Genomic DNA, 27,634 nt, shown 5'->3' with positions numbered 1-27,634 from the left:
GTTTAGATCGTATCTCCAAAACAGGACATTCTGTGTTAAACTGGGTGATGTTTTTTCTTCTTGGGAGGGGCTCCGGTGGGGGGTCCCGCAGGGGTCGATCCTTGGTCCACTTTTGTTTGCCATTTATCTGCTACCTCTGGGGTCAATCTTTCGTAAACATGGCCTATCATTCCATCTGTATGCTGACGATTGCCAGATTTATTCTCCATTGTGTCAGGAGAAAGGTCACTCTATTCAGTCCTTTATCTCCTGTGTTAATGAGGTGAATTCTTGGCTAATGTCCAACTATCTACATCTGAATGAGGGAAAGACAGAGCTCATTGTTTTTCACCCCAACAGCAGGAATGTGGATCGTTATGCTGATCTTGGCCCTCTTTCTCCATACTCAAAACCAGTTGTTACCAGTTTGGGGGGGAAACTTGATGTAGGACTTAAATTTGATGCTCACATCAATTCTGTGATCCGGTCCAGTTTCTTTCACCTGAGACGCCTTGCTAAAATCAAGCATATGCTGTCGAGAGCCCACCTGGAGCGGGTACTGCATGCCTTTGTAATTTCTCGGCTTGACTACTGCAACTCTCTCTATGCAGGGTTGTGTCAGTCAACATTGCGTCGCCTACAGGTTGTGCAGAACAGCGCTGCCAGGTTCCTGACTGGAACCAGGAAACGGGACCACATCAGCCCAGTTCTGGCCTCCCTGCACTGGCTTCCGATTTCGTATCGCTCACAATTCAAAATACTCGTCTTTGTTTATCATTTCTTCCAGGGTGGTGCTCCCCCCTATCTGGCCACACTCCTGAACAAACATTCCCCATCACGCGCTCTGTGCTCCTCTGACCAAGGCCTGCTCGCTGTCCCTCGGTCTAGGTGTCGTACCCGTGGGGACCGGGCTTTCTCAGTCCTAGCACCGTTACTCTGGAACCAGTTGCCACCCTCAGTTAGGCTGTCCCCTTCTCTGCCAGTCTTTAAGAATCACCTAAAAACACACCTCCTCCGCTTGGCGTTTCCAGAACATGTTTGATTATGGCGCTCTATTATGTTGAATCCATTCCACAGTTTTCATTGGTACACTCAATCCATCCACTCAATCCAATTGTGTTTCACACATTTGTATTTTACCGGAATGTTTCATCTATCTTGCTATTTCCATTTTGTATTTTGTAATTTGTATTTTGTAATTTGAATTTCTTTTATTGTTGATTTATTCAGTATAATTACTTACAACTGTACCATGTTCAGCGCTTTGGGCTTCCTGACAGGGTTGCGGAAGGCGCTTTATAAATAAAGCTTTGATTGATTGATTGATTGATGTTTCTATGATAGAAAATATGTTTGTTTTTTGTTCATTGAAAACATTTCTATTTTGAACATTTGAAGAGTTCATATGCAGTTTTAATGTGTTCAGAAACTTATTTTATTATTTATTTCATGATATAAATAAAAACTAAGATTAAATGAGTTTTATAAAAACAAAAGTCAGTTTTTGCAGATACACTCTTCCATTTTTACATGATCTGACATAAACATCTTACCTTACATAGTAGGGCTTCACGCACAAGTTTGTTTATGGTTTTAAGGAACTGCTTGGTTAAAAAGTCACAGGTTGAAAATACATCATAAAATTTCCTTTTTCTGTTCTCGGGGTTTACATTTAATGAGATACCCTTGTCAGCAGGGAGTTTCCACTGGCGGAAAGAGAAAATCATAAATAAGTTAACATGTTAAATACACTTCTGATTAGTTCTGAAAGCCTTTTGAACTTTTACACATTGACTCATACATGTCAGAGATCAGCTGCATTGTCCTTTCAGTGTCTTCAGATGCTTGGTAAACAAACCAAAAAATAAAAAATAAAAAAGTCAGTATTTGCTTTACATCAACAAGTCAGGTCTTCATGTGTTCATATCTCAATTGTTCCAAGAAGGAGGATGAAACACCCTGTAAACTTAACATCCATGATGGATTACATTTATAAACTTCAATATAAGTTGTATTTTAGATAATTCTAGGCGGCAGACTGGATGTTTCCTGTTCCTACTGCAGGCATACAATATCTTAGCTTCTTCCAGAAAACACTTTTTGAGTACGTCGTGGTTTGGTTTGCTCCACAAAACTTGTTTTTCCACTTCAGCGCTCCTTGTTTTCTTTTAATAAAGCATAGCGACTCTGGCAGGTTACAATAATCCACCGGGCCATCTGGGACAAAAATAAAAAGCAGGACCTTATGGTCATTAGTCATTTAAGTACATAAAATGTGTTTCATAAAAAGGAAAATCTTTACAAGAGAGCCAACTGTAAAGTCAATCATAACAGTTACATTTATAATATTTAGCTCCAAACTAACTTGTTAAAATTTTCAAAGGAGAATTGACTGTGTGCTGTGTTAGGAATGCCCTGCTCAGAAGGACATTGGGTTCATTTCCATCACATATCGCAGATATTCAATGTTTTGGATTTTCTTGGCCCAAAATTAGCGTGGGATGTTTGTCATGAAGATAAACAAGCATGCAGACTGTTAAATGTACAGAATTAGCAGAAACAACAGCATGAAAAGAAACTAGTGAGGAAGAGGATGAACAGGTCACACCAAAACCAGCTTGAACAGGTGAGTCTTCAGCTGCTTTTTAAAGGAGACCACTGAGTCCACTGATCTCAGGCTCAGGGGGAGAGAGTTCCAGAGTCTGGGGGCCACAGCAGCGAATGATCTGTCACCTTTGGTCTTTAGCCTGGTGCTGCACAACCAGTAGGCTTTGATCACTGGACCTCAGGGACCTGCTGGGGGTGTAGGGACTGAGAAGATCACCAATGTAAGATGGTGATTGTCCATGTAAGGCCCTATAGACCAGAACCAGGATCTTGAAATGAACCCTGAAGTTGACTGGCAGCCAGTGAAGCTGGAGGAGAAGCGGGGTGATGTGGGTGTGTTTGGAGGACTTGGTCAGAAGCCGAGCACAGGCATTCTGAACCACCTGTAGATGGTTCAGGGAGGTTCTGCTCAGACAAGAATTCTGCATGCATGTCTTCTGCCATGTTTGTTTCTTCTGAAGTCACGTTTAATCTCAAGACGCTTTGTGAGATGTGGGATCTGACCAGGAAGTGAAATGAGATCATATGTGGCTAGCTTTTGTCGTGTGGCCGAACACAATGCACCACAGGATCAAAACTGTTATATCCAGGGTTTGAATTACACATAGTCTTCTGGGGGAGCCCAACGAGAATGCTGTGATAACAGAGGTGTGTGTGTGTGTCTTTCTTTTGGGCTCCTCTGGGTGTTTCAGTTGAGGGCTTCTGGGGGAATCCATCACCCTTTTGGGGGAGCCAGGCTCCCCCTAGCTCCCCTGTTATTTGAACCCTAGTTATATGCATGATTTTTTTATTGCCACATGTGGTGTCACTCATGTTTAATTTTTTTCAAATTGTTTTACTTTAATTCTTATGTTTTTATTTTTTCCAAGAATATATTTTATTCTTGAAAATAAAACAGCTATACACTTGCCATAGCTATACACATTTTTTGCCACAATTAAACTAAGATCCAGAAAACACGCTGACATTTGCTATAAGCATATTCGTTAGGGCAAAGTCCTATTAGAAATAATTTAGCATCCAATGATACCTCCTTTTTGATAATTTTTTTCAGTAGCAATTCTTACTTCGTCCCAGAACTTTTTGATTTCTGTACACTCCCAAACACAATGATACAGTGTCCCTTTATGAACAGCGCATTTAGCACATGTATCTGGTGTATTGCTATTGTATTTGTTCAGTCTCTCTGGGGTGACATATGTCTGCATTAAATATTTATGTTGAATTAATCTTAACCCTGTATTGATGAACTTGGTGTGAGCTCCACCACAGGTCTTCTCCCAGTCCTCTACTCAGTTCTTGCCTGAGGTCGTCTTGCCACGCTGCTCTTCTATCATTCGCTCCATCTGAGTGATGTTCCACGATTAGCTGATAACAGTCCGAGACTATTCATTTGTCATCATTCCTTCCAAGGTGGTGAGGGAGGGCTTGAAACCATCACTTTTTTGCTTAGATTTTAGAAAACTTCTGAGCTGTAAGGTACTTAACCCTTTGATGCATAATGGTCACTACAGTGGACAGGTACTTAAAATAGTTATTTATTTATTTTTGCTATTAAGCACAGCTGTTGAAGACTTTATTGCATTTGAACCCCTCCATTTGTACTTCAGTAAATCAAGCCAACATATTTCATGTTCAAATTGCACACTGTCCACTGAGGTGGACATGTAATAAATTATTTGTAAATTAAATTTTACAAAAAATATGTAAATATAAAATTTGTTTCATTCACACCTAAAGATGATTGAAAAAAATTGTTAAAAAAAATCATGGTTGAAGATTTCATAATTCATGCATCAAAGGGTTAAAAAATGTTTCTTTTCTGTTCTATATTTAGTCCTTAGCTGTTCAAAAGACATCAAATTATCAGCGTTTTGCAAATATAAGTCCTTAACTGATTTAATTCACTGGAGATACCAGCTTTTAAATATGGCATCTGCTCTTCCTGGTGTAAATCGCTGGTTTCCTCATTTGGGACTAAATTGGGACAATTCTTCTTCTTCTTTAAGATGCTTTTTTGTTGAAAACCAAAATGTTATATTTTGCACTATTGGATTTTTTGTATGTTTTAATAATTTCTTTTGCAAAGTATACATACAAAAAGAATGACAACTTTAGATCTAGAGACTCTTATTCTGCCCAATGTGAGGGATTATGGCTGAAAAGGAATTTGTAATAGTCCTTAACTGTGCAGCCCAGTAGTGCCACTTTAAGTTGGGGCATTTAAGCCCCCCTCTATCATAGGGGTAGCGTTGGCTTCATCAGAACGTGATCTTCAGCTTTCGCTGGAGCGGTTCGCAGCCGAGTGTGAAGCAGCTGGGATGATAATAAGCTCCTCTAAATCTGAGGCCGTGGTCTTGATTCGGAAAAGGGTCAGGGATGAGGTCCTGGCCCAAGTGGAAGAGTTTAAGTATCTCGGGGTCTTGTTCACGAGTGAGGGAAAACTGGAGCATGAGATCGACAGGCGGATTGGTGCTGCTTCTGCAGTGATGCGGGCGTTGTACCGGTCTGTCGTGGTGATGAGAGAACTGAGCCGGAAGGCAAAGCTTTCGATTTACCGGTTCATCTACGTTCCTACCCTCACCTATGGTCACAAGCTTTTGGGTAGTGACCAAAAGCACGAGATCGCGGATACGGCCGAAATGAGTTTTCTCCACAGGGTGGCTGGGCTCTCCCTTAGAGATAGGGTGAGAAGCTCGGTCATCCGGGAGGGGCTCGGAGAAGACCCGCTGCTCCTCCACATCGAGAGGAGCCAGTTGAGGTGGCTCGAGCATCTGGTCAGGATGCCTCCTGGACGCCTCCCTGTTAAGGTTTTCCAGGCACGTCAAATTGGGAGGAAACCCAAGGAAAGACCCAGGACACGCTGGAGGGACTATGTCTTTTGGCGGGCCAGGGAACGCCTTGGGATTCCCCTTGAAGAGCTGACCCAAGTGCCTGCGGAGAGGGAAGTTTGGGTGTCCCGGTTTAGGCTGCTGCCCCCGCGACCCGACTCTGGATAAGCGGTTGAAAATGGATGGATGGATGGATGGATCATTTTATAGTAAGTCAGATTTTTTTTACAATTAAATTAACGTTACAGTTGGTTTTATTCAGATTAAAAAAGACACACAAAAAAAAGACAAAAAAAGAAGCAAAAACGAAAAAAATATCTGTCCTCACCAACTTCCACCAGAATTACTTTAGGATCATTTCTCAGCAAAGCATCATGGAGGCCCAGATTTAGTTCAAACCAGAGTTGATTCTGGTTCTCATGTAAAAGCTCGGTCTCCACCTTTCTAATGTCTGGTGACAAGATGATTATGAGTCTGCGGCACTGGTGCAGCGTAGTGGCAATGACGTCATGCACCGCTGTAAGAGATTACAGATGTGGAACAGAGCATGAAATGACTCATAAATTACACCTAATCTGCAAAATCACAACAATCTGAGCCTCCTACTTTTCCTGGCTAATCCGTTCTTTCAGTTCTTGCTCAATAAACACGGCTGTGAAGCAAACTTTATTATCTGTTAACAAGCTGCTGTATTTGTATTTTATTTTGTTACTTTTTGTAATTAAACTAGATTTCTCTGACATTAAAATTTGTCAATCTGCTCTAGAGTGAAGAAAAGATTATTTTCAGTTTTTTATCTCAGTTTCTGACTTTAATTATTTTATTTTTATTCACCTCAAATAGTTTTGTGATTTTTATAGTTATGTTTTGTCATGTGTCAGGCACATGTGAGGACTTCTGCAGAAGTTATTCTAACTACTACTTGTTCAATACCAGCCATCACTGGTGATCTTTATTCAACATCCACACATTTTTATTGCCCAATCAGCTTTCAATATGACCCAGACGAGCTCCTGACCTTCTCCGGGGGAGTCGTCCCGTCCTCGGATGAACAGAGAGTAACCGTGTTTCTGCTCCAGCTCCTCAGGCAGGACCTGCAGAGCAAACCTCTCTGCTTCACACAAACACCACACGTCTGATTGGACGACGCTCACATAGGCGTCGTAAAGTTTTCCATCTGAAACTGATCAAATGCAAAATGATTTTTTTAAAGTTGCTTTTTCTATTATCTTTTTTCTCTTTGTTCCACAGCTTTTAACCAAGAATTTTTGTTATTTAGTCGTGTTTTATTTATTTATTTATTTATTTGTTTTTGCTTTGATGACTGTAAAGAAGGTTGATGAAATAAAGCTCACCTTGTGTGGAAAAGTGTCTCAGCAGTTTCCTGTAGGCCAAAACCAGGTCGACTTTAAGGCAGTAAAAGGAGACAGCCAGGACCAGAATGACCAGCGAAGCGGAGAGGAACAGGATCATGCTCAAATAGAAATCACTGAGGTCGGCTGAAGAAACAAACATAAACAAACTTCAGTGCTAGGATGCTTGTAAATAAACTTCCTGGTTTCTTTAGTACATCTTTGTAGTTTCAGCAAGAGGACAATACCTTCCTGTAGCCAAGCCAAACCAAACTTCTTTTCAGCTGGACTCGAGATGTGGCAAAGAATGGGGACGTTCAGGAACTGATGTAGGACTTTAGAGATGGACAGGTTGGACTGACCATACACCTTTCCTCTGTCATGAACGCTAAAAGGCACAAAGAAGAGTCAGGGGCAGGGGAGGGTTTGAGGATAATGACGTGGTGTGATTTAACCCTTTAGGCGCTATCGTTTTTTCAGTAAAATATGAATTTTTATATCACTATTTAAAGAGCCTTTAGCTTAAATATGGTTAGAGATAGAGGAATATTGTAAATTAGAAAAATCTTCAGTATGAGCCAAATTTTGTGATAGGAACAAATTCACTCACATAATTTGCATATTGTGACGTCATCAGGTGGCAGCCATTTTGGATTGCATCACATTTGCAGATTTTAGTAGATTTTTATGTTTTTGTCTTATTTTCTTAGTGTTGATATTGTTTATGATACAAATATACATATTCCTATGTAGACATATATAACTATGTATATATATATATATATATATAATATGTATTACTTTATTGGTATTTTGTAACGTTTACTGCGTATCAATCAAGAACACTGTTTTTGGTGCTTCAGCGTCATGAACACATTTCACTCATCCCTTCTTTGGCTTATTTTGTTTATATATATATATATATATATATATATATATATATATATATATATATATATATATATATATATATATATATAATCCTCAATCTCAGGCTTTTCCACAAGCCCCATACAGAACTGAATGGCAAAGAACGCTTTCATTTCTGGGACAGTTACATCGTACCAGTCATTATATCTGGAGATAGATTTCAGTTCCTCCCTCTCTAAATACTGGTGAGCATATCGGCTAGTTTCAGTTGTGATGAGAGTCCAGAATTCCTCATCCAAAAAAAAAAAACTGACAGAAAATCAATGTGTTCTGAATTTGACAGATCCCTGTCTCCACAGTATCCAACTGGCTCATCAAAATGCCTGATCCACTTGGAATACTGTTCCTCTTCTCCCAAACTAACCCAGCCATCATCATTATTATTGTCACTGAGGCTGTGTTGGGCCACCCCCCTGCTAGCAGTGATTTTTTTCCCCGTGGTTCCTCCCCCTCCTGCTGCAATTCCCGCTGTTTACACCCCTTTTGCTGAATCGATCACCAGCGGAGTTTTCACTGGCCCATCACCGCCACCACATCCCCCACCCCCACCCCCTTTTGCTGAGCTTAAGTACGGTTTTAGTAAGGATTCTACAGTGTTTGATAAATAAGACCCCTGATCTTTAACCATCAGAAGCTTTTTGCCCTGGAGAACTTGTATAAAGATGAGAACAAAGTTACAGTTGGCAGCTCAGATTATGCTCAGACGTCTCTTGTTAAGGGCTTTGGGAATGAGACAGAGACACAAAACCCTACATTACACCCGCGTTTGAACTTTAGATTGAGAAACAAAGAGTATTTTTCTTCCTCCCCACCAATATCATCCGAAAAACAAATTTATTATTAAACTCACAAGTGCCAGGTCTCATTCAGCTCTTCATAATCACTGATGTATATCCCATTGATGGTCCAGTACATCAATATCTCTGGATCCTCACTGAAGCCGGTGTAGACTAAACACTGCAGCTCAGCTCGTTCACCTAATGAAAACAGGCAGACGTCATAAAAACTCTGAATGAGGAGCTAAAGAAACATCATTAAGATGAAAACTAGGTTGGCCTTGTGGTAGAAAATCCTCCCTGGGTCTGGGAATCAGGCTTCAAATCCTGGTCGGGTCATACCAAACACTTTAAAAATGGGACCCAATAGCCTGGCCTGCCAGACTTGTCCTCTGTTTAGTTTTGCACAGAGAAAGAGTCTGGTAACTCACAGGCAGAGAGGCACATGAGGGGCGGGACTAGGCAGCTCAACAATAACCAATCAGTAAAAAGACGGAAATTCCGACTGTACCGCGCAACGCGTTAGTTTTTTAGCTGTAGTCAAAACCGGCGTCTGGACAAGCATTCAAAAAACAATAAAAAATAAAATAAAATAAAAAAACGGTGTCTGGCAACGGCGCAAACTTCTTTACTTCATTAGAAGAAAGGCTTTTAGCGCTTCTACTTTTTGTGGTTTTAAAGACGTGTCCAAGTCATTTAGAACAGAGGAAAGAGCCACAGCGAACTCCGCTTCAGTCGCCATGTTTATGACAAACTCGGCGTTATAGTGTGTGACGTACACTACTCAGCGCTGATTGGCTTGGTTAGAATTCTCAGGGGGTGGGGTTATTTAAATAGGAGAGTTTGCAGACCCTTTCTCTGTGCAGAATTAAACAGAGTAGGAGTCTGGCAGGCCAGGCAACAGCATTAAGGGGTTGAAACACCAAATAGTTCCTGAGCGCAATCTCAGCTGCAGCTCACCACTCCTCATGGGGATGGGTCACCAGTGCGTGATGGCTAATGGGACTTAGCCCAGTTAAAGTCATCTGTAATTTCTGAGATTGAAATATCTAAGATGCAAAATGTTGTTTTGATGCAAAACAACAAGTATCATTTCATAAATGTTTAAATTAAACTCAGACATCTGCAGCATCTGCTATTAGATAAAACATAAATCTTTTAGACAATCACATTGTCACTGTCAGTCTGGAGTGTGTGTGTGCGCACGCGCGAGTGTGTGTGTACTTTTTACTAACCCACTTGGACTAGAAAAACATCCTGTAATGGTTTCACCACCTGCAGTTCTGGAAACACCTCTGGAGGTTCTGAAAGCACCAATTATCAATGTGGTGGATTAGAAAAAAACACAGTTGGTCAACTACTTTCGGTAGGCAAGACACTTTACTATATAAAGGAATAAAAAAAACCAGACAATAAAATGTCAAGAATCACTCAAAATGCATATTAACAAACCCAAGTTGCAAGGAGCAGTTGATATAAAATCCTAATGAAAAAATCGAATAAATGATTTTTAAATGCGAGCTCTGGGATGATCAGTCCGTACCATTTCTAACCGTCAGTTGGATGCTGCGTGCAGCAGTGTAACTTGTGCCGTTCATGATAACATTTATTATGCAGGTATATTTCCCAGCATCCCTGTCCGTGACCGCAGGAAGCCTTAAGAAGCCATCTTCACCAACATACGTGGACTCCTCGTCCAACTGCACCAGGTTAGAGTCCTGCAGGCAAGCAGGACAGACAGCACTAAGTTCTACGGAGTCACGACATGTTTTATTTTACACAAATAATTGTAATTCCTTTAAAAAAAGAAACTAAGTTGACCTTTAATCTGTCTTTATTCAACTGATCACATAATTATTGCATCCCTCAGCTTACGTACATTTGATGAACACAAAAGTATTCTCCCAACGCTGACGAGTCTGAAGCTGTTGCTCTCAAACTGTTTTCAGTGGCTTTGTTAGTAATAATACCTTTTTTTCCAACTGTGTGGATATTTTTACTTCATGGTTTTAGTCCATGGGTAGGTAACAGATGTGATTACCTTCATCCATCTGACTCTTCTCGTGACATTCAGGCTGAAGATCTCTGTCTGCTTACAGGGAAGACCTCCTCTGACCCCCTCAGTGATGAGAATCTCCTCGTTTGAGTCAGGACAGTCTGCGCTGGACACCAAGACACTGAACCTTCTCTTTGAAGATCCAGTCTTTTCTCTACATGGAAAGTGAGAAACATTGAGAAGAATGCAGTGGAATCTGGTCTTGAGTGTGTTTGTGTGGTTTTTATATAATGATTCATGCATGAAGATCGCGGATACAAGCGGCCAGAATGAGTTTCCTCCGTAGGGTGGCCGGGCTCAGCCTTAGAGATAGGGTGAGGAGCTCGGACATTCCGAAGGGACTCGGAGTAGAACCGCTGCTCCTCCAGATCGAAAGGAGCCAGTTGAGGTGGTTTGGGCATCTGGTCAGGATGCCTCCTGGACGCCTCCCTGGGGAGGTGTTTCGGGCATGTCCTGCCGGCAGGAGGCCCCCGGGTCGACCCAGGACACGTTGGAGAGGTTACTTCTCCAATCTGGTCCGGGAACGCCTTGGGTTCCTGCCGGAGGAGCTGGTGGAGGTGGCCGGGGAGAGGACGGTCTGGAGCTCCCTAGTTGGGATGCTGCCCCCGCGACCCGGATAAGCGGAGGAAGACGACGACGAATTCATCCATGATTGTAATTTGTAAAACTAAACCACTCATAAATTATGCAATCAGAAATAATAGTTTACATCTAGCTTAAGGGTATGTTAGCTCAGAATGACACAAAAAGGTTTTTAACCTTTTCTCACAGATGTAGGTTCCATTATGAGACATCTGTAGTGGTAAAAACCACAGCAGCCCATCCACGGCTTCCACTCCGGTAGGGATGCTCCTGTTGTCTCCTCTCCTCCAGTTCACTGAATGAGCATCAGCAGAACAACCGAGCAGGAACATGTGTCCAGCACTGACATGGTAGGTGTCAGTCTCCCCACTGTGGTCTGGAAGAGTCAAACGTGAGATTTTTCTAATCGTTTTTAAGGTCAAGGTCAATTTTATTTACAGAGCGCATTTACAGCAGCAAAGCTACACCAAGGCACTGTACAAGGTAAAACAAATCAAGATACAACAGATCAACAATAAAAACCTAAAATAAGATGAGCACACAACAGTCACAATCTATGATAAAAACTGTTAAAAACTATTAAGATGCTCAAGTCAGCCTGCATTAAAAACCAAATAAAAAAAATGCGTCTTAAAATGCTCTAGCTTCTGTGTGGTCCTGATGTTGAGAGGTAGCTTGTTCCACAGTCTGGGCCCAACCACAGAGAAAGCTCTGTCGCCGCGAGTCCTGTGGCGGGTTTTTGGAACTGTTAAAAGAGCTTGAGAGCTGGACCTCATGGTTCTGGCAGGGACATAAGCGGACAGCAGCTCAGAGATGTAAACTGGGGCCAGGCCATGAAGGGATTTAAAAACAAAAAGTAAAATTTTGAAACGGATCCTGTAAGAGACAGGAAGCCAATGGAGAGAGGCCAGAACCGGGGTTATGTGATCCCACTTGCTGGTTCGAGTCAGCAAGCGAGCCACTGCATTTTGGACCAGCTGAAGTTGGTGTGGGGAGGACGGGTCCAGGCCAGAATACAGGGAGTTGCAGTAGTCCAATCGGCAAGACACGAACAGGTGGATGACATGTTCGAGGACATCAGCAGGAAGGTATGGCTTCATCTTTGCTATCTGCCTTAAATGATAAAAACCTGATTGGACCACTGCACTCACTTGTCTGTGAAGATTAAAAGAACCGTCTAAAAACACACCAAGGTTTTTAACACAGGGTTTTAGAAAACCAGAGCAAGGACCAAGAGGACTAACAACGTTGTTTAAAAGATTAGGACTGCCAAATAGTACAATTTCTGTTTTTTGATTAATGAGCTTAAGAAAATTCATGGACATCCATTGTTTGACGCTTTTTAAGCATTCCAGTAATGAGCCAATTGACCTGGCATCACTAAGTGGCAAATAGATCTGAAGGTCATCAGCGAAACAGTGAAAAGTAATTTTGTACTTCTCAAAAATAGAGCCCTTTGAGAGCATATACAAAGAAAAAAGTGCCGGACCCAAAATGGAGCCCTGAGGCACCCCACATGTCAGAGGTGCTGTTTTCGAGGTAAAAGGTCCCAGATTAACGGAAAATTACCTCTTGAATTAATAACAGTTTCCAACAGAAAGAGAAGGGGGGCGTAGCGCCACAGCGTTTCATAATGATTTGAACAACGTTCTCATTTACAACACCTTTTCACCTTTACTGCCACTTTAGGGGCCAAACAACTATCACAACTACTTTATCCAAAGTATCTATTGGGGGTAAAAACAGCATTGGACATTTGGTTTAAAGAACTAAAAGACAAGCAAGTCGAAAGTGATGCAACGATTCTATGCTGGCAGGCATGCGGCCGGGATTTCACACATGGAAACTGTGATACAGTATGTAAATTCAGGTGTAATTATTTGTTTGTTTGTTTGTTTGTTTGTTTGTTTGTTTGTTTGTTTAACTAGGAAGGTCCCATTGAGATAAACCACCTAATTTTCAAGGGAGTTCTGGCCAAGAGGCAGCAAAAATTACAGTTACAACTTTTTCATTTGTTATGCACAAAATTAGAGAATAGTAAATTAATTACAGAGTATTAAAGGCATTACTAATGGGGGACTGTCACAGAAAAGGGGGCAAGACACATTTCCACATATATCAGACAGATTTAACTTGGTGAAAGATGATGTTTATCCAGATGTCTGGGTTGGGCATCATTTGAATGTAAATTAGTTCTAAAACACAGAGATCAACCCCTGTTATGATTTTAAAACCTGCATGAAGAAGTAAACGTGTCTCTAATGTGTATTCTGTTTTATAATCCGTTAAAACAATATTTCTACACTGTAATTTAAAGACGGTCAAATTAAGTTGAATTAAATGTATCTGACGACGATTGGCTGAATATATGTGAAACCACTGAAACTGCCTCTAGCTTCCACCTATGGAGATCATTTACGTGGAAAAATAAATGAAGGTACTTCATTACCCCAAACATCACAGAAACACAGATTACACTTCTGAACATGATAATTACTGGAGAAGTTGTGGACAGTGATCTGCAGTTTCACATCTTTTGAGGATGTAGGAGTGCTGTCTATACTGGACAGAAGTGATTACGGTGGTAATGGGATAACAATTGGGTAAGATATTTTCTGTGTTTTACTTTGGGAGTATGCCAAATGGGACAGGAAAAGAGAACAGACACCTTCTACAGATCTTAACAGTCATCAAGAAAAAAAAGCCAATTAATTACATGGAAATAAATGAACATTGACCCCCCGTCCCCCATCTTTACTATGGGTGGAAATAACAAAATACATATCATGGAGAAACAGGTATTTGTTTAAAACAGGCTTCAGAAAAAGTGGAACATAGTTATAAAAAGTTAGTTTTATTTTTATTAGGGCCGGGACTTTAATGCATTAATTACGATTAATTAATTAGAAAAAAATAACGCGTAAAAAAAATTAACGCATTTAATTGCAGCTTGCATTTCAAGCACGGCGGAACCTTTGTCATTGCACGACTTCCTCGTAGACTGAATATCACTGACGCACACAACAATGCACAGTGGCTAATGGCTACGAAAACGGAATATAAACAGAAAGAAGTTGCCTTGCTTGGTCTGATGCAGGATTTAGGAAACGCGCCCGCCTCTTTTCTTAACTTGGAAAAAAAAACTTCCAGACAACAACGGAGTCCGTGTTGCGGACATTTTTCAGAGATCGTCTCTGCTGCGGCTGCCCGGTGGCACCGTGAACTTTACAAAAGTTGCGGTAAGCTATATTTTCAACATTTACGTAACATCTGTGCAGCGCTGAAAGCACCAGACAGAATAATTCTGTGCCCTAACAGTAGTTTATGAAAGTAGTCAGACAAACGAGAGGCACCTGGCTGCCGCTGGGAGAACGCTCCGTGTTCTCACTACTCTGTAAACAAAAACAAACAACGTGTCTTAAAGTTGAAAACAGAAGTTTAAGTTAAAACAGAAACACTCTGAAACTTTTCTGATGATTTTCTAAACAATTCTGTCGGGGAATTATATGTTTCTGAGACGAGTCTCTGTCTAAACATCACATGCATTACTAGCTGCGAGGTGTGTTGAAGCTGTCATCAGCTAAGGGGCGGATGCTTAAGTGTATCTGGGGCAGCGAGGAACGAGAAAGTTGTGATCAGGCTGGAGATCACACCAGATTCGGTGCTGCGGGTGTGAATCTGGGGGTCTGCAGCATCCCCTTCTTAACCTGGCTTCAGGACTTCCCATGTAAGGAAGGTCCGCTCACCTGTTCGTCAGATCTTTCCTCGCCATGATCTTTTATCATCCCATCATCCTCCAGTCATCCAACTGGAATCAGTTAGTGTTCCTGATCATTCTCAGAATACGTCACACCTGCTCTGGTGTTAAAAGTTAGCACATTTAAGTCCTAGATCATATTTGTGCCTGTTCTACTGTCATTTTGAAGGATTATTATTTATGTGTTTTTACTACATTATGAGTAGAAATGCTAATTAAAAACTCCCAATTATACAAACAAGTGAAACTGGAAAAATTAGAATCTGGAGCAAAGTCAAATTTATTTCAGTCATTCAACTAGACAGAGAGACTATTTAAAGGCTCAGGAACCCTTTGCAGGTGCTTTCTATTTGTAATTATAAATTTTAGTTGATTTGGGTTTTGTTTCATATCACACAGTGACATTTGAATAATTAAAATGCACTTTTTATTAAAATCTTTAGTTTACAGTAATAACCATATCTAATGTTTGATTCTCTGTCTCATAATTTTAATTAAAAGTTTTACTTTGAGAGCACATTTTCCTGAACGATTAAAATGTGATTAATTGAGATTAATTAATTACAAAGCCTGTTATTAACTAGATTAAAAATTTTAATCAAGTCCCAGCCCTAATTTTTATTTTTTTCATTTAATCAATAATTACTAAATATATTATAAAATAAATATAATTCTTTCCTTTCTGACGACAGGTCATGGGAATGTAATCTATCATTTTGTAGCATCACGTGTATTTTGTAATTAGTATCTTTGGTCAGTCTTTCTGCTTTTTTAAGTTCACATTTGGGACATTCTTCAATTAGATAAAATGTAAAAGTTTTTAAAGTAAAAAAATACACTTTACTGCCACAGGGTGGCGGTGCTGCACTGTCACTGTACTGGTACCTGGGTTCGGGTTAAGCAAAATTATGTCAAAGCTACCTATCAAAAAGTCCATTTTAGCCAGAAAATACCTCAGATTTACATTAGTGAGGGAGACATTACAACTAAAAACCACAATAAAATAGCATAATAGCACATAACAAACCACACAGTAGGTCAGCTAATGGCAGAGAGGAACTGAAAGCATGATAACACACCAGCAGACACCGAACAACACATGTTAGTCCACAAAACAACCCAGAAAAGACCAAACCAAGATTCCAAATGGGAAGATGAAGAGATGAACACAGAGAAGATTAGACTAAGGAAGAGAAGACTGCCCACATAAAGTACATTTATTAGTAGACTAACACCTGCATCTGAGTCTTCTCCCATGTTTGTATCACTGATTAACTGTTTTTGTTTTGCTGTTTCTGATCAGGATTGAATATACAACACATTTAGCATTTTACCAAAACTCCAAGGATAAACTGACACGCTGCCATTTGTGTTCCTCTCACAGTTTCATGAAGGAGGTGACTGACTGTATTTTTCCTGGATTACTAAATCCTGCTTGTCAATACAGAACACCTAGTTCTGGCTGATGCATAAGGTCAAGAAAAAACAAATGGTTACAAGTTAGACTCGAAAAATTGAATATGGTGTAAAAGTTGTGGAACTAATATCCCTTTCATGCACAAATATCACTTCAGTGGATAACTACTCAAAATAGTTACATTATTATTATTATTATTATTATTATTATTATTATTATTATTATTATTATTTGCTGTTAAGAACAGCTGTTGAAGAAAGTCAAGCCAACATATTTCATGTTCAGAATGCACGCTGTCCACTGAGGTGGACATGTAATCAATTATTTGTAAATTAAATGTTGAAGAGAAACATTTTTTGTTGAAATTTGTTTCCTTCATACATAAAGATGAATAAAAATAAATTGTTAAAAAAAGTCATGGTTGAAGATTTCCTAATTAATGCATGCAAGGGATACATGAGACAGTCTCATTTCATGCAAATGCAGACATTTAAGCCTTTATTTGTTATAACCGTGATGATTATGACTTACAGCTGATGAAATCTCTACATTCTCAATCCCAATAAGGATATTGTGAAAAGGTTCAACGTTCTAGACTCCAAGTGTCAAACTCTAATCAGCTAATGAATCCAGAACACCTGAAAAAGGGCTCCTGAGCCTTAGATGGTCTCTCAGTCTAAACTGGTTTACTGACATAAATGGATTTTTGCACCATACCTTTAAAGTTCCATCTGCACAGATTGTTTTTAGCCCCCTGTGATCTCTCAGTGTGTTTTCACGCAAAATAAATAGACTTTTGCACAAAATTATAATTTTCTGAGTTTCACCTGTAATCCAAGCATACAGGTGCTGGCCAGTAAATTAGAATATCATCAAAAGGTTGAAAATATTTCAGTAATTCCATTCAAAACGTGAAACTTGTACATTATATTCATGCAATGCACACAGACCAATGTATTTCCAATGTTCATTACATTTAAATTTGATATTCATAAGTGACAACTAATGAAAACTCCAAATTTGGTATCTCAAAAAATTAGAATATTCTGAAAAGGCTGAATATAGAAGACACCTGCTGCCACTCTAATCAGCTGATTTACTCAAAACACCTGCAAAGGCCTTTAAAAGGTCCCTCAGTCTTGTTTTGAAGGCACCACAATCATGGGGAAGACTTCTGACTTAACAGCTGTCCAAAAGACAATCATTGACACCTTGCACAAGGAGGGCAAGACACAAAAGGTGATTGCTAAAGAAGCTGGCTGTTCGCAGAGCTCTGTGTCCAAGCACATTAACAGACAGGCGAAGGGACGGAAAAAATGTGGTAGAAAAAAGTGTACAAGCTCTAGGGATAACCGCACCCTGCAGAGAATTGTGACGACAAACCCATTCAAAAATGTGGGGGAGATCCACAAAGAGTGGACTGCAGCTGGAGTCAGCGCTTCAAGAACCACCACGAGGAGACTCATGAAAGACATGGGATTCAGGTGTCGCATTCCGTGTGTCAAGCCACTCTTGAACATGAAACAGCGCAAGAAGTGTCTCGCCTGGGCCAAGGACAAAAAGGACTGGACTGATGCTGAGTGGTCCAAAGTTATGTTTTCTGATGAAAGCAAGTTCTGCATTTCCTTTGGAAATCAAGGACCCAGAGTCTGGAGGAAGAGCGGAGAAGCACAGAATCCACGTTGCATGAGGTCCAGTGTAAAGTTTCCACCGTCAGTGATGGTGTGGGGTGCCATGTCATCTGCCGGTGTTGGCCCACTCTGTTTCCTGAGGTCCAGGGTCAATGCAGCCGTCTACCAGGAAGTTTTAGAGCACTTCATGCTTCCTGCTGCTGACCAACTTTATGGGGATGCAGACTTCACCTTTCAACAGGACTTGGCACCTGCACACAGTGCCAAAACCACCAGCACCTGGTTCAAGGACCATGGTATCCCTGTCCTTGATTGGCCAGCAAACTCGCCTGACCTTAACCCCATAGAAAATCTATGGGGTATTGTGAAGCGGAGGATGCAATACGCTAGACCCAACAATGCAGAGGAGCTGAAGACGACTATCAGAGCAACCTGGGCTCTCATAACACCTGAGCAGTGCCACAGACTGATCGAGTCCATGCCACGCCGCATTACTGCAGTTATTGAGGCAAAAGGAGCCCCGACTAAGTATTGAGTGCTATACATGCACATTCTTTTCATGTTCATTCTTTTCAGTTGGCCAACATTAGAGAAACAAACATTTTTTCATTGGCCTTTAGAATATTCTAATTTTCTGAGATACCAGATTTGATGTTTTCATTGGTTGTCACCTATAAATATCAAAATTAAACGTAATAAACATCGGAAATACATTGGTCTGTGTGCATTGCATGAATATAATGTACAAGTTTCACGTTTTGAATGGAATTACTGAAATATTTTCAACCTTTTGATGATATTCTAATTTACTGGCCAGCACCTGTATTGAAGCTGTCTGTTTTTATCGGTGGATATTCAAAAGGAGTATTTTGTTCACTTTTTTAAAGAATGAAAGAGCAAAAGGTATAAATTGTCACTGTCCTGCCTCCTGTAGCTTTCTGAGCAGCCTTTGTTCAGAGAAATGGAGAGTTTACACCTCATACAACTCTCATGAGCTAACAGCTCATTTAAATCCCGTACAAAACCTACTGCCTTAAAATAGCTCAAATTAAAAAGCTCTTAAAGGAGCTCCTGCTACCTTTCCTAGAAACCTTCATGACATTAAACTTGCATTACCAACCCTAAACATCACCACCACCAGCTAATTGTAGCACCCTAGGAACATCCAGGACTCATCAATCCTTTAATTTATCAAAAAGAGGCTGCTCGGGAAGCTTTCAGTTAAATCTGATTATTTTTACAAAAATGTTTTTCAACAAAACAACAAAACTGAAAAAAGCTCATTAAAGGGACTTTACAGAGTTTTGAAAACATTTCTTCAGCATCAACGACTGACTTTCGTAAGATGACGTTGGTCAGTTTGTTTTTCATGCTGTGACATCTTTCAAATTTCCAGGCTTCCTGGGGAGTTTGATCTAAGATCAAAGGTGTTTGATAGAGCATAAAAACTCAAAAAATCCTAAATGAAAACCCACAGATTTAAAAGAATATATATTTAAAACAACCTTAGTCTCACCAGAGGAGTAAACTCTATTTCCCACATGGTAATCATCGTTTCATATGAATTATTTAATGTTGGTTTCATTGCAGCAGGGTGGTGCTTCCTGTGGAGGAAAACTTTGGTTGTAGGTGCAAACACTGTGGGTGGGGACAACCTGCCTAGTAGCAGAACACCAAAAACACGCAGATGCTTCAGTGATGAAAATGTAAAGTTCAACAAAACAACAATAGAGGTTAGAAACGCAAACATAATATAGGAAGAGCAATTCTTTTAGCTACATTTCAGCAAATCTGCAGAAATCTGCAGTGATTTTTCAGATAAACAAATAACATTTTCACTGTGGTTTTAGTCTTGTCAGAAACCACACAGAAGAGACCGCTTTCACTTTATTTGATTCTTCGATCGATCTGAGTTTCATGACGTTGTCACACAAATTTCACACCTCGTCGTAACACAAGTGTTAAGTTGCGTACGTTCACTCTTCTCACTGTGACTGTTTGTTTTCCTGTGTTTTATTTACGCATCAACATTTTTGTGGCTCGTTGTTTTCCGTAGTTCTGCAATCTGATGTCGTCACAAAGGTTTTTACATCAATAAACGCAATGTACACAAAAAGTCTCATTTAGTTTGCTTAAGGAAGTAATCACACAGTTGCTTCATGTTATATCACATCTTTGGTTTAGATGGATTCTATTATCTGGAAGGAATTATCCATTTGTTGTCATTGAATTGTGTTTTAGCCACTCTTTCTCATTGAAACTGAAACCTAAACAGTAGTTTAGCTCTCTCCAATCAAAGGCTGCCTTGGTATTTCACTGACTGGATAACTTTTAAAGCGGAAAATAAATTTGTAGGAGTCAGCAGAAACTGGTAAAACTGGTTTATCAGCTCAACAAGTGGCTGAATGTTTTTACAAAATCACACATTTTCAGGCGAAACCTGAGATAAAAAATCAACTCCAATCCACAGAAACCTTTCTAAAAGTGTGTTAGTCAAAACTCACCATGTGCCACCGCCAATCCCAGAGGGAGCAGAGTAGTTAGTAAATAGACCCAGCCAGTTGCTGCCATGATTCTCACCTGAAGAATTCAACAGCTTTCTCCCGTCTGGGTTCCTCGACATGGCTCATGTTCACAAAGCCAGCCTCTCTGCAACAGATAAGATGTCTTAACACATTTCCTGTTGGGTTTTTCCTCTGTACAGCGCCTCTCTTCCTAAAGTGAAGTGAGATACATGTTTTGAGCGTGCACAAGGAAGTCAAGGCTGAAACACTCCCAGTAAAGTCCAAGGAAGTTCCACTGATAAGCTTTTATTAGGAAAGAAACATAACAGTTGTCATCGCATCTCACTAATCAACCCTTGTTCTGTCTTCGTCCCAAATTAGAAATGTTTACACGACTTTTACATTAAACATCTAAACAGTCATTCCCAGGGTGGTAAATATTAAAGCAAAAAAAGTTTTTCACTAAATATTTCTGATGTATTTTTAACGATTTTATAGAACGGATGCAGCAGGATACCCAGCAGATGTTACTATAATGAAGTGAAGGTTATTACATTTTCATTAATGAGCCTTCGATTTGTATGTTAAGGACAATAGACTCACCTAACTTACCGAGCTGAGTGTAGAGATTTCTCTACACCTTCTGGTTAGTAGAGCTGACGCTGCTGGGTTTTCCATCCTCCCTGACTCGTTGCATAACCCCTACATAGAATTTCCACCCAGCAAATAGAATACTGCTTACTGTGCAGATGTAGCGACGCAAGTCGCTGAAAGCCAACTGGAGCTTTGTTCAAATGTAGGCCACCTGACCTCGGAAACCTTAGAGATGAGTTTGACTGCTCTAATTTGTAACAGTGCACAAACAACTCTGAATATGGAGAAAATGATCTTCCACTCAACTTTATTTAGGTTCTCAAGAAGCCATTTGATCAGCAGACGCATGGCCAAGCATGTAAACCAAATGTACAAAAAAGTACTATGACATAGTGGTCACCCACACAGGGGAGACAATCCCTGATCAACAGTAACCACTATTTAAAATTAAGGTTTAGAAGCATCTTTGACTCACAACCAGTCCTGAAATAAACTTCAGAGGGTTAAGAAAGGACTCCAAATGAGGTAAAAGGGCTTTCTTCATTGAGCTTCTAAAGGTATTCCTCACTATTGAGGGTAATGCGAGCAGGCCTGAAGTCATTCAGGGGTAAGATAATTTTTAGGATATGAGTTGAGCTAATTACCACATATTGTCAGGTCCAGAGCTCTTGCTGAGTTTGGTCTGCTTACTGGTCCTGGCAACAGAAGTATTATATAAATGATGGAAAGAAAATATCTGCTACCCTTTAGGTCATGTTTCATTTTTTTATTTCAGAAATCAGGTGTATTGATAGTATTTAGGATCCTGCTTATTATAGCACAACTGAGGGCATGTCAACGTGTTTAAGGAATTTTCTCTACAACACACAGCCCAATCAAGTTTTTCAACTCTCTTCCACTCACTGGTTTTCCACCAAAGACCAGCTTTTGTGGTTTGCGGGTGGCAGCTCAATGCTTCTGACTACCTGGTGGGGCTTTCCCAGTAAGTTTCACCAAATAACGGAGGTCATTACCGTGACCCACCCAAAAATGAAAACCTGGCCCCACGCCTGTTATAAACCTCTGCAAATTGTTGTTCTTCACTTTATAGAACTGAGAGTTTGTACAGCTAATGTCCAGATGTAAAATTATGAATTCAGTCGGGCTCTTCCCTCCCTCTCCTGTTTCTCCTTGAAACCCGACAGCCGATGTCAGGTTTCAAGGAGAAACAGGAGAGGGAGGGGAAGAAGGAGATGAGGCAGAGTGAGTGCAAGAAACCAGACTGGTGTGGAGGTGAGCAAAACGGCTGGAAAAGTGTGGGTGTTGAACGATCTCAATAAGAAAAGTGTGGGTGTTTAACGATCTCAATAAGAAAAGTGTGGGTGTTGAATCCCCCACATCCCCCACGGGTGCGACGCCCATGGATGGAGGGGCAAAGCAATGCTTCGTTCAGCGTCTCTACAGGCTCCAGTAGCAGCAACAGCCAGTTGGTTTGATCCGCTCTGAAAGGCATTGATCAGAATTTGCAGATCACATTTTTTTAAACGGAGATCAGGCGCATGCAGCCATCATGCGTCACACAATACAGTGTCCGTGCGGAAACTCGCCTAGGAACATTTATCCGCTGCACTTAAATCATGCAAATAAAAATTCATTATTTAACAGAAAAAATAAACCGAAATGGTTCATTTTTCCCCCGTGAACTGTTACACCGCTAATATGTATGTATAGAGCTCCGGGAGTTGACGTCACTTCTCCCGGCATGCAACAGTTCAACTCGAACGGCACCATCTTGGCAGGCAGAAGCCCGCAGCTAGGCTATTTGTTATTGTCAGAAAACTCAATCAAACGGGAAATATGGTGGATTCCTGTTGTGCCCCAGGATGCAGAACAGACGTGGACGACATAAGGGAAGAGCCTTCTACAGGATTCCCCAAGATCCGGAATGCTGCAAATGTTGGATCATTGCAATGAAACGCGCTAGTGACCGGGCTAAAATTAAGCTGTGGGATCCCGAGAGTAAAGGTTTTCGCTTATGCAGCGACCACTTCATATCAGGTACTTAAACCAACGTTTCCTCAACTGTGTATGGTGTTTATTTTAAATGCTTTTATTACGATTCTTAGTGGGCTTCCTAAACTTATTTTGGCGTGGCTTTTTCTGTCTTATTACTCACAGCAGCAAGTAAACATCACGTAAAACGTTGTCTCGTGATTTCTGCGTGCTGCCGTGTATGTGTTTTATGACCACAGCAATTAACCGGCTAAGCTGTATTTAATTTTTAAGCAATGGTTGATCAATTGTCAGATCACACATAAAAAGCACTTTGGATTGCTATTATCTGTCTCACCGAGACAGATCTCAGACAGATCCTGAGACGCTCCTGCCTGACATATTTATGTTATTCACGGAAAAAAATCTAACTAGTGATTTCTCTTGCCGTTCAGTTTATACATTCAAACAGCACAGCACTCTATTTAAACTTCTTACGTGGAAATCTATGTTATTTGTGTGTTTTTTTCATTAGTTTTATGGATTTGTGCTGGAGTAGGATGAGGGGAAATTAACAAATTATAAATGTCAGGGTATCTCAAATCCAGTAAGAGCTTCGCTCAGACAGCTTCTTGCATTTTAAAAAGTATCCCAGGGGCACGGTAAGGGTCGGAGATGTTTAGTCTATTTAATTTCTGACTATTTGAAACGATTTCTTCGGTTTTAAAGTGTGAAGTAAACTTCGACGGAGTAAAATCCAAGCTGATCCCGTTCATTTTGTTTACCTTTGTTGCCTGCCAACATGGCGTCTACTCTCTGAGAGTCACGTGACGTCCGGAGCTCTATATACAGTATAGGCCAAAAGTTTGGACACACCTTCTCATTCAATGTGTTTTCTCTATTTTCATGACCATGACCATTTACCAAGGGGCCAACAAGTGCTAAACAACTCTGGGAACTCCTTCAAGATGTCATTGCTGCTGAGGTGAGTGGCTGAGGTGAGGATCCACATGCAGATGAGTCAAACAAAAGGCTGGTGAGGACCTATTGACTGGTTTAAATGAAAAGCACGCAGACAAGGAAACAATGAACAGACAAGACACACAGCACTGAGAGGGTTTAAATACATAAGGAGCTGGGACCTCCAGTGATTGGAGTAGAGAGGCAGGTGAGAGCAATTAACATGGACACAGGGCTGAACAGAAACTGAGGAGACAAGACAGACCGTGACACAAGACTGTTGGAAAACAGGTGACTCCCTCTTGAAGCTCATCAAGAGAATGCCAAGAGTGTGCACATCAGTAATCAGAGCAAAGAGTGTCTATTTTCATGTTTTCAGTTATTTCACCTTTTTGGTTAAGTACTGTAGCGTGATGAAGGCTCTCTAATGTGTGGCAAAGGTCACATTTACCCATCTGGGTCAAGCTGGGTTGAACAGTACTTTTTGAATCCACAGATTAACCCAAGGATCCACGATGTCTGCTCAAGATCATAACATCATATCTGCTGTTCCGTCCCAAGAAGTACACTTCAAGCCACGATGATAATAATTAGATAATAATTAATAAATTCATTGATTTTATTACTGTTTAATATAATCATCATAACATGATCACTTGGTTAATATAAAGGTATTTTAATGACATGAAATGGATTATTATGATGTGGGTATAATAATAATTATTATTATAATGATTAAAGATGTGTTTAGCAACAAGGTCAAGTCACCCTATCCAGCTAACACAGAGTTCAGATAAACAATAACTGCATCACATGTTTTTGACACATCAGCAAGCTTTCTTCCGGAGAGAGTGGGAGTGGTCCTGAGAGCTTTTGGTAAAACTGTAACCATCACAGATTCATGTTCAGTTCTGAAACCAACGTCAGCCTGAGGAGACGGGACGGCCGCCCAGACCCTCTACCAAGCTGTTCTGTCACGCCGACAAGAATGGCCAAAGAATAAACGGAACCGTAAACCAGCTACGAAGACTCTAGCAGAGTCATTGATTTCTGAAGTTAAGTTAAAGACGAGAACGTTCATCTGCCAAACGCTTCATACACAGAGTGACCCAAGAAGACATCTCAGGACCGATCTGGTGGTGCTAGAGGTTTTTCTACCAACCTCGTGCCTGGAGGAAACTCATCTCCACCTGGACACTTCGGATCCAAATGGGGGTCTTCTGATTGGGTGAGGTAGACTCAGTTATCCGTAAAACATCATTTCCACCCAGAACGCTTTCATTCTCTCTGAAAGAAACCTTCTGAGAACTTCATTCACACATCCAAACCTCACCATTCTCATTTTAGCTCCATTCAGTCACAGGTTTGCTTTTAAAACAAGTTTAATATCAAAGCTGTTAAAGATTGTCATTAAAATTGCCATCAACGAATAGTCATTTTATAATTGTCGTTTCAAATCCTTAGTTTAAAATTGTTAGTAATAAAATTTCTTCATTTTTAAACTTGCCTCATCATTGAAACGAAACACAGAAAAGGTAACAATTCTGGTTATTTGAATGCAAAGATCATAGCTTCTGATTTAAAATAACTTTAGCTATTAAATTTAATTATCTAAATTAAACATTAATCTTTGGATTAAAATTAGATCAAACAGGTTGATGTATGAACTTAGATCGATATATAAGTATCCGGGATATTTATATATATGATATAAGCTTCATAGGTTAATTTGATTGGTCATTTTCGGAATCTCCACTGAATAGCACAGAGGTGATTCCAGTGTGCAGAATTAACTCTACAGTACATAATGCCACATGTGTTCATTCATAGTTTTGATGCCTTCACTGAGGATCTACCAATGTGAATAGTCATGAAAATAAAGGCAAGACACTGAATGAGAAGGTGTGTCCAAACTTTTGGCCTGTATTGTATATACAAAAATTCCCATCTCATCCTGCGTGGGTGGTCTCATCCTTCCAAGCTCGGGTCCTCTACCAGTCGCCTGGGAGCTTGAGGGTTCTGCACAGTATCTTGGCTAGAACTGCACTTTTCTGGACTTAGATGTCTGGTGGTTATCCTAGGATCTGCTTTAGCCACTACTCCAGTTTGGGGGTTTCTGCCCCAAGTATCTTCATTCACTAGGCTTTCTCAAGTTCTTCTTTGAGGCCCTGGTCCTTCTAAAGTTTCTCATGTTCCTTTTTCCTGATGTTGCCATCACTTGGTATTTCCCCATCAACGACAACAGCTGTCCTCCGTTGTTTAGCGGCCTCTTTGCATAGCCTACACCTTGGGTCTTGCCTGGTGTGGTAGATCTTAGCCTCTGTTGGTCTGGTGTTCAGGGACTGTTCCTGTGCAGCCATGATGAGTGTCTCTGTGGTGTCCTTCAGACCAGCTCTTTCTTGCCATTGGTAGGATTTCATGATATCAGCCACTTCAGTTATCTGCCTGTGGTACATCCCATGTGGGGGTTTGCCCTCCCACTGTGGTATTTCCAGCATCTCCTCCTCAGTTCACCATTGTCTGAGGCAATAACTGAGCATGTCATCTGTTGGGGCCTTATCCTTGATGAACATATGGATCTTGGATGTTTCATCCTGGACAGTGGCTCTCACACTCACTAGTCCTCAGCTTCCTACCTTACGGCTAGTGTGCAATCTCAGAGTGCTAGATTTGGGATGGAACCCTCCATGCATGGTTAGGAGCTTTGGAACGCCCACGTTTTTCCTGTTATTTATTGCAGTTTAAGTCATTCAAGTCATTAAGTGGTGAACTGCCAAGGATAAAAAAGGTAAGGTTACTCAAAACTGAAAAATATTGTACATTTCAGAATGACACAAAAATTATTTTTCGGGGAACACAGCTGTCCTGCAGCAATGGAGGTTGATCAAGCCTTGAAAGCTGGTGCTACTAATTCCCACAGGTGTTCCAACTTTACTGGATTACTTACAACCCCCTCTGTCTGCATAAAAGCAGTGTTAGAACATACTGTGGTACCATACCCTCGTGAGCATCAGTTGAACATTGTACTGCAGATAATAGTGTGTTGCTACAAAAATGGCGAGAAAAAGGCAGTTAACAATGGAAGAGAGACAGATCATCATAACACTTAAAATGTAGGGCTTTCTTACAGAGAAATTGCAAAGAAAGTTAACGTGTCAGTGAGTACAGTTTCCTTCACCATCAAAAGGCATTCAGAAACTGGGGCAAACTGACAGGAAGAGGTCTGGCTGGCCCAAAGCATCAGAGGGTATGTTTCTGAGAGTTAACAGCTTGCATGATAGGTGGCTCACAGGACAACAGCTTCAAGTACAGCTTAATAGTGGTCATAGAAAGCAAGTAGTGTACATATTAATGATGAAGAAAATGGTCAATAGAAAAAGTTTAGAATGAAAAATTCAAGAATTGTGCAAAGCAGAATGTCCCTAAAAGTATTATAGACAGGAAATACCTTTTTCCAACTATTTCTAAAAAAGGAATCAAAAGGAACAAAATGACTGTCCAGCAGCTTGTGGGTTTTCGACAAAAAAGGATGTTACCCTGCTGAACAAAAAGAAGCATGCATAGACCAGCATAGGCTATGTTTTGTTGGGTGCTGGTATGCTAGTCTAGCATGGGATGATGGTGATGAAACGCTGGTCCAGCATCCCATCTTGGACCAGCTAGATTAGCACCAAAACACAGCATATG

At 40.5% G+C, this 27,634-nt stretch overlaps 1 protein-coding gene across 6 annotated transcripts in view; it reads right to left on the bottom strand.

The window, feature by feature from the left end:
* il1rl2 (interleukin 1 receptor-like 2) overlaps positions 1-21,133 on the bottom strand; it is a 35,661-nt gene extending 14,528 nt beyond the window's left edge. Inside the window, exons 1-12 of one of the 6 annotated variants that reach the window (XM_054746626.2) lie at positions 21,026-21,133; positions 20,499-20,567; positions 11,291-11,489; positions 10,517-10,685; positions 10,019-10,193; positions 9,711-9,779; positions 8,550-8,676; positions 7,018-7,157; positions 6,773-6,916; positions 6,436-6,600; positions 5,746-5,934; positions 1,397-2,196 (exon numbers count right to left, since the gene is read on the bottom strand). In XM_054746626.2, coding sequence (XP_054602601.1) covers positions 2,006-2,196; positions 5,746-5,934; positions 6,436-6,600; positions 6,773-6,916; positions 7,018-7,157; positions 8,550-8,676; positions 9,711-9,779; positions 10,019-10,193; positions 10,517-10,685; positions 11,291-11,489; positions 20,499-20,541 — 1,611 coding nt within the window. In that variant the 5' untranslated portion in view covers positions 20,542-20,567; positions 21,026-21,133 and the 3' untranslated portion in view covers positions 1,397-2,005. Of the gene's footprint in view, positions 1-1,396; positions 2,197-5,745; positions 5,935-6,435; positions 6,601-6,772; positions 6,917-7,017; positions 7,158-8,549; positions 8,677-9,710; positions 9,780-10,018; positions 10,194-10,516; positions 10,686-11,290; positions 11,490-20,422; positions 20,964-21,025 lie in introns of those variants that run through there. The other 5 variants (XM_070544489.1, XM_054746625.2, XM_070544488.1 and 2 more) reach the window with 5 other exon arrangements.
* Positions 21,134-27,634: the final 6,501 nt, after the last annotated feature.

This window comes from Nothobranchius furzeri, chromosome 14 (genome assembly GCF_043380555.1).
Source record: "Nothobranchius furzeri strain GRZ-AD chromosome 14, NfurGRZ-RIMD1, whole genome shotgun sequence".
NCBI lineage: Eukaryota > Metazoa > Chordata > Actinopteri > Cyprinodontiformes > Nothobranchiidae > Nothobranchius > Nothobranchius furzeri.
Note: the sequence above shows the minus strand (reverse complement) of the source record. Positions and strands in the feature narration are given on the sequence as shown.